At 33.8% G+C, this 11,712-nt stretch overlaps 1 protein-coding gene across 1 annotated transcript in view; it reads right to left on the bottom strand.

The window, feature by feature from the left end:
• LOC110465448 (structural maintenance of chromosomes protein 2-like) overlaps nucleotides 1-11,712 on the bottom strand; it is a 27,871-nt gene extending 16,159 nt beyond the window's left edge. The window contains exons 1-12 of the mRNA XM_021521257.1: nucleotides 11,435-11,712; nucleotides 9,278-9,427; nucleotides 8,692-8,853; nucleotides 7,932-8,042; nucleotides 7,491-7,628; nucleotides 6,682-6,759; nucleotides 5,791-6,003; nucleotides 4,727-4,916; nucleotides 3,395-3,449; nucleotides 2,748-2,868; nucleotides 2,310-2,428; nucleotides 524-662 (exon numbers count right to left, since the gene is read on the bottom strand). Of these exons, the coding sequence (XP_021376932.1) occupies nucleotides 524-662; nucleotides 2,310-2,428; nucleotides 2,748-2,868; nucleotides 3,395-3,449; nucleotides 4,727-4,916; nucleotides 5,791-6,003; nucleotides 6,682-6,759; nucleotides 7,491-7,628; nucleotides 7,932-8,042; nucleotides 8,692-8,853; nucleotides 9,278-9,427; nucleotides 11,435-11,602 (1,644 nt within the window). The 5' untranslated portion in view covers nucleotides 11,603-11,712. The remainder of the gene's footprint in view (nucleotides 1-523; nucleotides 663-2,309; nucleotides 2,429-2,747; nucleotides 2,869-3,394; nucleotides 3,450-4,726; nucleotides 4,917-5,790; nucleotides 6,004-6,681; nucleotides 6,760-7,490; nucleotides 7,629-7,931; nucleotides 8,043-8,691; nucleotides 8,854-9,277; nucleotides 9,428-11,434) is intronic.

Genomic DNA, 11,712 nt, shown 5'->3' with positions numbered 1-11,712 from the left:
TTGTGAAATTGTATAATCTTGATTATTGTGATGAGAAATTACAGATATATACACAGTGTACATTATCGCATACAAGCCTTCCGTATTTTTGTCATTCCGTAATTTTGATCTACAAATGATACCAAATCGCACAGTTGTGCGGAGAGAAGCGCACAACGGGGCGAACGATTGCTAAATCGCACAGTTGTGCGCACCATGTGTGAACGATGTGCGGACGGTGTGTGAACGATGTATGCACGGTGTGCGCACGCTATTTTTGGTGCGTTGTGCGGTACCACAACTGTATTATTCAATAATCTTTTATTGATAATGATTTGGAATTTATGATATAGATATTGTAGAGGACAGAACCAAACCTCATTTACTCCTTTTCATTTGAAGTTTAATATATAAATAACATGTTCAAACTAAAACTTTTTTTATGAACAGAGCAATGGAGTGGAGTATTCAGAACTTTGGTCCACCAGTTCCTAGCAACCTAGTTCCTATCACCACTCGTCAGTTACGTCAGACGATGACTTACCTTCCCTCCAGCAGAGACTTCCAAAGCTGTGGCGTTCCTCACATCCACGACCTTGATCAGTTTACATACAAGTCCATGCACCTTACTCCTGTCAAAGTTCTTCTCAGGATCTCTGTACTCAAACTGCAGTTGTGGAAATCTGGAACCAAAACCATACTGTATAGCAGCTATGTCAGTGAGAGTTCAATTTACACATTTTTAGTTTGCACAAAATCCACTAATTCAAACTTCCTCAATATATTTGCCTATGATAAAATCATAATAAAACTGAGGGTAGTACATAACTACAACACTGACAGGTCAATAAGGGCCCCATCTAGTGGCAATATATCCCCCATAATCATCAAGAAGCAATCTGCCCATATAGCTGAGCTTGACGTTTGACATTTGGACTTCAAAAAGAATCGCAAGGAAGCAAAATATACATTTTACATGTACTATGATGTGAGTCTTGTTTCCTTCCACCTCCATATTTGCTGGGCTAACAGAAATGTAAATACCGGTGCAATACTCATTTGTTAGCTTTGATTTGTTTTATTTCACCTTATATACCTCCTCCATCAAGAACCAGGGTCAAAGTCAAAGATCCACTTTGTCTTTGACCATTGGACCCAAATGACCTTGACCATTAACCCAGTGACCCTGATCTTTGGTCAGTTGACCTATTCTTTAATTCCGACCTTTGCTTCTTAATATCATAACAAAATGTTCATCAGTGAAAAATACAAAACTTGACCTTGACCCTTTGGACCCCGTAACCTGGACCTATGGTCAGTTGACTCCTTGTTTAATTCTGAGCAACATTGCTTCAAAGTGTCATAGCGAAATGTTCACCAGTGAAAAGATACAAAATTTAACCTTGACCTTTGACCAAATGACCCTGACCTTTGGTCAATTGACTCCTTGTTTAATTATGATCAACTTTGCTTCATCATGTCGTAACAAAATGTTCATCAGTGAAAAGATGCAAAATTTGACCTTGACCTTTGACCTCAACTTTTTACCTCAGTATGTCTCTTTGTTTAATTCCAAACAACTTTGCTTCATAATGTCACAGCGAAATGTTCACCAGTGAAAAGCTACAAAATTTGACCTTGACCCCTGATCCGATGACCTTGACCTTTGGTCAGTTGACTCCTTGTTTAATTCTGATCAACTTTGCTTCATAACGTCATAACAAAATGTTTATCAGTGAAAAGATGTAAAATGTGACCTTGATCTTTGAACCTAATGACCTTGAATTTTTTTCCTCAATGTGTATTTTTGTGAACTGAACATCTTGACCAAGTTTCATGTACATCGGTCAATAAATACCAAAGTTATCAGCCAGGAACAAAATTTGTGGACGGACAGACAGACAGTGATTACTATATAGGGCACCCGTATCTCCGATACGGGGCCCTAATAAGATTGCTGTTAATATGGTTGAGGTGCAGCATTCCTTAAGTGAGCATGACTGGGCCTACCTACCAAGAATGTGAAAGTTAAATTGAACTATCAATGCATTGCGATACTGGTTTCCTGAACAGCTGCCTACTGATAGTATTCAAACAATACATAACCACTGCTATAGTATACTTCAATTTTGACTACTTCCGTCGTTATTTATCAAATTATAACTACCCTTCCACATAAGATATGTTGTTGCTTGATCGAGCATATTTACAACAAACTGAAAAGAGAAGTAAAATGTACAAGTTGTGAAATGACAACTACTGCAATGTACCCCAGATATCACGATACTACCATGACAGGTCTACTAAACACTGCCATACTTAACTATTACCTAGCCTCCAGGGTCTCCAGTTTCTCCTGTAACTGCTGAACTTCCTGACCGAGGCTTCTCCTCTCTGCAGACAACTTGTCATCTTTACCTTCTTCAAATCCTAACTTCTTCATCTCTGCCTACAAAATGAACAGTAAACAATTTCACAAGAAATTAACATAACGATTATGAAAGAAAAACCAAATTGTTTGCAAAAGTTATCTTGATATTTTAATAATATTATATATTTATTCATTACGTCTTATTGAACAGTTGCAGAAAGTTCAATGCGATTCAGACGTCGGATAGATTTCCTTTTTTTATACTGGTATCGTTATTTCTAAGTAATATTCAAGGATAAGCATATTGAGAACTTTTGGTCTTACAATATTAAAAGCTCAGATTTTAATAAAGTCTTTGACAACAATTACTAACAAATTTGTCTGTAATGATACCAACCTCAAGGGCAGTCATGTTTTTGGCAATAGCTTCATAAGCGGTTTGGTCCTTTTTGTACCCCTGTTCAGTTTTCTTCAGGTCTGCCTGCTTCTTCTTGATCTCTTGTTGGGCATGTTTTAGCCTGTTGGGTATAACAAATCAATGCTGTATATCAACTGTTCTCATTTCATAAATTGAAATCCTTTCTTTAATATCTATCTACCATAGTATTCCAAAGACTGAAAAACGAAGCACACTTAAACACAAAGAGATTGGAAATATCTCAGAATGGTAGTTTTTATTTATATCACTATTTCTTTTAAAGTGTATGTGACCTTGATAATACTATTGTACTGTACATTGGTGGGACTAATTCAGTAATTCGGTCTGGTCAAGGAAAAAATAAATAGGTCTGCACTTTCATTAATAAGGTTCTCCTCATATATTTGTGTCCAAAATAGCCGAAACTAAATTGCAGTATAAGATTAAATAGCATTTTAAACTCAGATTATGTTGTATTACAGAATTGTGGATCATAACATAATTTCTTCTTCTGATTTATTCACATAATGATGTATTTTAATGTGAATAGAATGAATATTTAATACCTCAAGATACAGTTTTCCTCAACTTCCTACAAACTTATGTATTTTTGTCACTGCCTTTACCTCATTTGAGCTTGCTTTGTCTCTGTCTCTGCTGTACTGATCTCATTCTTGGCAGCTATAAAAAACAAACTTTACCATGAATAATTGTTATACTTGTAACAAAATTCTCAAAGTTTGTTACCATTGAATCCAAAATCTAAATAATGTTTTGCTTATGTAATCTATAGAACTCTTTGCCTTTTATGTAATCTATAGAACTCTTTGCCTATTATGTAATCTATAGAACTCTTTGCCTATTATGTAATCTATAGAATTCTTTGCCTATTATGTAATCTATAGAATTCTTTGCATATTATGTAATCTATAGAACTCTTTGCCTTTTATGTAATCTATAGAACTCTGCCTTTTATGTAATCTATAGAACCCTTTGCCTATTATGTAATCTATAGAATTCTTTGCATATTATGTAATCTATAGAACTCTTTGCCTTTTATGTAATCTATAGAACTCTGCCTTTTATGTAATCTATAGAACCCTTTGCCTATTATGTAATCTATAGAATTCTTTGCATATTATGTAATCTATAGAACTCTTTGCCTTTTATGTAATCTATAGAACTCTGCCTTTTATGTAATCTATAGAACCCTTTGCCTATTATGTAATCTATAGAATTCTTTGCATATTATGTAATCTATAGAACTCTTTGCCTTTTATGTAATCTATAGAACTCTGCCTTTTATGTAATCTATAGAACCCTTTGCCTTTTATGTTATCTATAGAACCCTTTGCCTATTATGTAATCTATAGAACTCTGCCTTTTATGTTATCTATAGAACTCTTTGCCTTTTATGTAATCTATAGAACCCTTTGCCTATTATGTAATCTATAGAACTCTTTGCCTATTATGTAATCTATAGAACTCTTTGCCCATTATGTAATCTATAGAACTATTTGCCTATAATGTAAATTCAGGTCAAGCTGCAGGTCAATAAAATCACCCATGGTGAAAACGATAAAAAAATATGACCAAACCAAGTGTTCATCTTGGAACTGACTTTACATGAAATTGAGGTAAAACAGTTGCATGGGGTTTCAAAATAACTAAAAATGTGTCCCGTTAAATAGTTTCTAGGGCCTCAGCTAATCCTTCTGTTGTAAATTTGAGCTACAGAGAACTCAGCTGCAGTATCAACTATTTCAAGGTCCAACAAACATTGCCCTCAAGACTGGGAATTGAACCAAGGCCTATCAGAGCACTGGAATTCAAACATTCTTGTACTCAGTCTAAATGGAATTGGATTTTTTAAAACTGGAAATGCTATCTTAAAGTGTATCTAAGTATAGGGGTAAAACAATCTCTTTTTTGCCTTTAAACTATTCTTGACCACTTACTCATGAGCTGGTCGTTAAGACTGGCATCCTCTCCATCTATATTTTTAGATAGACCAGAGGTTGCAGCCTGGTAGTGTTTCTGGGCTGCCACATGAGCCTCCTGGTCACTCTTACTCTGCTCCTGTAGCTTCTCCAGCGTACCATCCACCTTACCACACTCTTTCTCCTTGGCTTGCAGTGCTTTTTTGTCCTGTATCAATGCATTGCAATTAATAGTGAAAATATTTCTAGTCCACCAAAAATTTAACACCATGAAATATAACAATGATTTCTTTATTAGTAGTAACAGCTCAAACACAAATTGTGTAATGCTTTTTTCTTCTTGATTAACATGTGCTTTCTAGACAGGTTACGTAAGGCCCAATTTTTTTTATTACTTGGTCCTCAGGCCTGCGCTCATTTCATTTTAGGGCACCGCATTGCCGATTTTATCGTGAAAGTAATAAAAAAATTTTTGTGAATGCGCCAGCCACCATCTTTAAAAAAATCCGTAAAATTGGTCCGCATGTTGATTTTACTCGTTAGTCACCCAAGTCCCGAAACGTTTGAATAAAGATAAGGATTGATATACAGGCAAGCGTTAAAGTGATTATGACTTATTAGTCTTGTGTACAAATGGCGCTCATTTCGGTACAAATAAGGAATGGGGGGGTGGGGGGTTTAGTGATTCTCGTCTGGAACATCGTTGGGGTATTTTCGGAGGCTTGGTCTATGACGCGTATCTACACAACTATAAAAAGACAAGGAAATGCCCACAATGAACGTTTTACAAACTTCACAATAAAAAAAAATCGCCCTCGTCTCTTTTTGCCATTTAAAATGAAAAAAAATATCCCGCCCTGCCGCATCTCTTTTGAAAAAAAATGGCCTGAGAACCAAGTAATTAATTTTATTTGGCCTAATAGTTTTCAGAATTTTGAAAGGCACTTTAATGTGGGGATGATGTAATACCTGAAACTTAAATTTACCATAAATTGTTTTTACATTTAAAAGACTGATCAATTTCTTTGAAGAAATGGGACCCATACTTGTCAAAGGATATACAGTTAATTACATGAACCTACCTCCTCGGAGTGTTTGGTGAGCTCTTTTCGCTTTTTCTGCTCTGCTTTCAGGCCTTCCTTCTTGTTGTCTATGGCACTCTGTGCCCGAGCCTCTGCTTTCTTCTGTTCATTTAGGTTTTCTTCTAACTTTTGCATCACACTACCCGACTCTTGGTCCCTCTTACGCTGTAGAGCATCAATCACTCCATCCAATTCTTTAACTTTACCATCAATCTGAAGAGGACAAGGTTGACAGATATTTAAAGGTGTGTGTGTCTTTAAAAAATCATTATCACAATATAAGAAAATTCAAATAGTGAGTGATGGGTATCATAAATCCGTCACATTTTCGTATCTGGGATAGTCCTAAACAGTGATACAACATCCTCGATAATTATCAAAATATGTTTAGACAGTGCACTATCAAAGTTCATAAAATCATCTGGTATAATATCAAGTATTTTTCATGATTACAATTTGAAATTTAAAAGTACAGATTGAAATTTAAAAGGGCTTCAATATGGAGGCATTCAATAATTTACAATTGAACTGAATTAATTTACTGAACTTCACTTTCAAAGCATACTAAATCTTCTTATTTATCAATTTTCCTAATTTAAAATTTTTCATTAGTTGACTGACAAAGGTAAAAAAAAAATGATGAGTCTTTTTCTTAGAATAATGAATATGAAGCAATTTCCAAGGCGCCTCCTGATAATTTTCAGCACTTTTCAAGGTCTTAATACATGACCAATAAGCAAATTCTATGAACAGCCACCTAAGCCAATAACAATAGATTTTGATGGTTTACTGAATATAATTCATATGAATAACAAATTGTTGAAGAGTGCATATGAACACATCTTGTGATGTAAATCACAAGGGAGGTAACTAATATTGCTCTACAATCACCTCCACCATCCTGTCCTTCAGAGACTTGATCCCTTCCTGCATCTCTAACAATTCTTCAGCTGATTTCTTTCTCCTTTCCTGAAAAATAAAACATTGATAGTAATTGGGCTTAATTCTGAAGGTGGAAATAACGTTTTCATGAAAACAAAATATGGAAAAATACAAATACTGTGAGCTTGAATTTTGAGGTTTTCTTTTGGCTATTTTTTGTTTACCTTAAACATGAATGTGAAATAAAGACCCCAGCTGATACAGTATTTGAGGACTTTTGACTATTATCAGTGTTACACAAAACCTTTACTATGTGAATTTGTTCCAGAAAACAGCAGCCTGACCCTAATATTAGAAGTAAAACACTGACTAACACCACTGTCAAACCGACAATGGGGTTTAACAACTCAAACAAGACAAAATAATATAGCTGGTCCTTATAAAAAAAAAGGTCAGTTCCATTAACTTCTTTACAATAGCATACATGTAATATGTGCATTAGTTTAATTCATGAAATAATTTGATAGCAAGTTTTAAAAGATCTCCTTGATCTATATGTGTGGTATTAGAGAAGAAAATTGTGATAATTGGTTATCAAACATTTGATTTCAAGGATAGTCATTCATTTTAGTTTGTTAGACATATTTCAGGGATTTATCATGGTATATTGGGAATCAGACCCGGAGTCCAAACTGGGAAAAATGATTGACAAAACTAAGACATTTTCTTTTGCTGATGAAATGTAAATAATTATTTAAGTAAAACAAGCATAAAATATGCATGAAAACCTAACAATACATACTCATTATGTTACTTACCTCAGCACAAACAAACTGGTAGGCTATGTAGAGTTTGTTAAGATGTTCTAACTCCCGTATAATCTTCTGATACTCCAAATAAGATGATCGCTCCTCCTTCAGCTTACTAAGAGTTGGTGCAATGTCTTCTTTTAAAATCTTAACAAATACACAAAAAAGACTGTTATGTTGAATAAACATTTCAATACATGTACCAATTAAAAAAATCAGACATTTTTAGCAAGTGCAAAAGCATTTACAAAATGTAGATTTAAAAACCAAACCTCACTTTGGGTAAGAAAGCTTCTTCAGAACAAGAGGCATCTTATTTTAAATATTTCCCGATTTTCTGTTGCAGAAGCTATTTCATGTTTTTTTTGTTTCACAAAATTATTAGCATTTGACCTTATTCACAGATTTGTATTTAACTATGGAAGGTAAATGAATTATTAAAGTACTTACCATATCAATTTCTCTTAATTTAGCATCCTTTTTCTCAATGGTTTTTTGAGCTGCTTCCTTTTTACTCTCGTACAATCTAGTTCCTGCTGCCTCCTCAATCATAGACAAAATCTGTAACAGATAAATAAAAACATTATTAATGTGAAACCTGTCTCGTCAGATATACTGGAACACAATATATTGGTCAGAATAGAAAGAATGTCTCTATATGGAAGTCTTATTTTATTAGTGTTATATGAAATGGGATTTCAGCATTAATGTTGCATAAGAGAAGATACCTACAGGACATCAGATTAGACAGGATGTCAGAGGTAAGATTAGACAGGATGTCAAAATAATCAGAGGTTAGTTTAGACAGGTGTCATTGTAATATTTATAGAATATTGTATTACAGAACAGAAAAATAGATAAATGAACCTAGTGATCATTATTCACTGTGTGTATCTTAGAAAGGGTTCTTAATAATAATAATATACAACATTTATATATAGCACCCTATACAATTTGTAAAATTACTCTGAAGTGCTTTACAACATATGGATAATAGTATTAGTTGTAATTGTGACACAAAAACAAAGGCTTACAATCACTTAATATATACACATAAATGAACAAATAAAGGGTGGTATTTACATGACATCTTTGCAAAGAGTCTAAAATGCAGACGCGAAGAGGTGAGTTGTACCTGTCAGATACCAATTTTTCAAAAATGAAATATCTAAATATTCAGAACAGAGTTTAACCCTGCCATTTTATTTACCTCAGGAGGTTTCATATTGAGGACTTTAGTTATCCGCCCCTGCATGATGAGGAAGTGTGGGTTGTTGACATTTAGCTGGACAGACCTGAACAAGTCCTGGACTCGGGTGTTGTTAGCATTGCTACCATTGATGAGATATTTATTCCTGCCACCTATCACAACCTGAAATAAGTAAATTCCTAGTTAAATAAGGCAGATATTATTGCAGAATTTTTGTGTTATTCTGGCATGCACAAGTCCCAGGTAAATTGTGGAGTTCACAGTGTTCCATGTAACAACATAGTGCAATGTCTTTAAAAGCCCTGGAATAGCAATTCTGCTTTGTAAGGTAAACCAACACAACATGCATATTTTTTTCCTCTTTAAGAAATCTTAAAAAATTACACACATTCTTATTGCCATCAATAAAGTATATGTGGTTTATTTTACAACTTTTTTTGTGTTGAAAAATCAAGTTTCAATAAACTCCAGTATCACAAAATTTTGACCAAATTTTCCAAATTTAATTTCATGGATACCCTGTTTTTTTACAGTGTCCAAATCATTGACAGTTCTCAAATTGAAAACAACAGATAGTACTGCCTACCTGTCTTGTGACAGTGAACTCATTATACTGTTCATATCCAAGAGGACTCTGTTTCTTGTCCATGTTATCAAATGTAATGCTGACAGTTGCCTTTGTGATACCAGCTTGACCATTCTTGTACACCAGTTCTTGTAAATTTGTTGCACGCACCTGACAATAAGTAAAAATAAAATATTAGTATATTTTTGAACTTAATGGCAGACCCATAGACATGTACACTCACCTTCCATGAAGTGTTTTCTATTTTTATCTTATAGTACAAATTAACAAAAATGATTGTTTTTAACATTTTTAATGCCACCTCCCAGGATCAAGTGCACTCAAACCTTTGAGTCTAATCCTTGTAAAGGAAGAAGACCATGAAAAACACTGTAGGTCTAAGTGAATAATTTCATTTTACTTCATAGACCAAATTGTCTGTGCACATTAGTAGTGCACATTCATTGATAAGTAACTGTAGTGAGAGAAAAAGTCCTTTGAGAAATTACTTATCTTCCTTTATTATTAGATATTTTCTTTATTCCATGCTATATATATATATATATATATTGAACACCGAATGTACAAGTACAACTTTCCTGTAAGAAATTTGCATCTCATAGACCTATTATCTATGGTGTGTAAAAAAGTCTGAATTATAAGACTTATTTCAGTATGCACAAGACGTTTTGATACTTCCCATTCCATTTTTTTGGAATTCAGGTCGTTTAGGTACTTCTGAAAGTCGTTTCGGTACTTCTGAAAATCGTTTCGGTACTTATGGAAAACATTGCTTGTTTAGATACAGTCCATGTATATTTGATATAAGCACAAACTTGATATCTAATATGTTAATTCCTATAGGAACTCTATCTAAATCAGAGATTTATAATGATAGATTTTCTATCATTATAAATCTCTAATTTAGATAGAGTCCCTACAGGAATTACTAATATATATGTCAGCGACATAAACAAAAAATACACGTGAGGGTACCGCAAAATGAGTTTGTACTGTTATTTAATGATTTATATTTAGAGCTGCTATTCAACATTATATGATTTGGAAAAGAGGATTGCAAAATACACATGACGCTTCATGATGTATCATCTGAAGTACCCTTACATGTACGTCTATTTTCTCTCATCATTTTTTTTCGTTTCGATCGATATGCGGCGTTCGTTTCAATCATGAATACAAAAAATTAAACAATTAATATTATTACATTGATGAATAATTTTATTTCCATACAGGGATAGCATATATTTATACTCAGTAAACAAAAACAAAAATACATTTAAAAACAGTTAACAACATAATTCACATCGTCATTCAATAGCTACTATCATAGCCGAAGATGTGATGAGTTTTTGATAAATTTGATAGTGGAACCCTCATTTTTATGACAAGTTGGTGAATTCCCTCACTGTTGAGTTTCTCCTAAAGAGCTACTCCGATCTACTCAGCTGCTCAGTTAAAAAAGCAAACATTAAATAAACAACCATCGCGTATGTTGCAGGATCACATTTGAAGTATGAAAACAAAGATTGACTGATCTGCGTAATTGTTTAAACAATAAACAACGAATGAAAAATATTTATTAACTAATAAACGAAGTACCGAAACAATAATCAAAATTATTGAAGTACCGAAACAACTTAAATACAAGTACCGAAACGACTTACAAAAAGTACCGAAACATCTTCTTTTTGAAGTACCGAAACGACTGCACCCCGGTCGTTTAGATACCAAAGTACGAAGTACCGAAACAATAATCAAAATTATTGCAGTACCGAAACAACTTAAATACAAGTACCGAAACGACTTACAAAAAGTATCGAAACATCTTCTTTTTTACCGAAACGACTGCACCCCATTTTTTTGTCATGTGTGTTACTAATTTCATATTCGAGAATCTTCATTTTTTTTATCTACAAAACATTCTATATTCTCAATCAGGTATTAAAAAACTCACAAACATACTTTTCATATGCTGTGTGAATGCACCATTGGGTGATAAAAATACAAAATTTGGTATCCGTATAATTTTGCAAAAATTAACCACAAAGCGAGAATAACACCTGATCGGAAACGATAGGAGTGCTGACTATTAAATAAGTTATGATGTGAATATAAAACAACATCACTTTAATAGAGAGATGAAACTACTGTACTAACATGAGACAAATTTGTAATGCCGAGAAGAAAACAAATCGAGTCCAAAATGTTAGACTTTCCACTTCCATTCAAACCCGTGATTGCGTTGAAGAGGGGATCGAAGCCACTGACTTCAGTCCTTTGTGCGTAGGACTTGAAGCCGTCGATCACGACCGTCTTTATATGCATACTGATTTACACAGTTATTTTAAATCGTAGAATCATGCATGTGATGAATTGTTGATGTTTTAAACAGCAGCCCTCGAATCTGGCGCTCATTTATTTATAACATATGCGCA

This window comes from Mizuhopecten yessoensis, unplaced genomic scaffold (assembly GCF_002113885.1).
Source record: "Mizuhopecten yessoensis strain PY_sf001 unplaced genomic scaffold, ASM211388v2 scaffold11079, whole genome shotgun sequence".
NCBI lineage: Eukaryota > Metazoa > Mollusca > Bivalvia > Pectinida > Pectinidae > Mizuhopecten > Mizuhopecten yessoensis.
The sequence above is the reverse complement of the archived record's forward strand: the minus strand, read 5'-3'. Positions and strand labels throughout refer to the sequence as shown.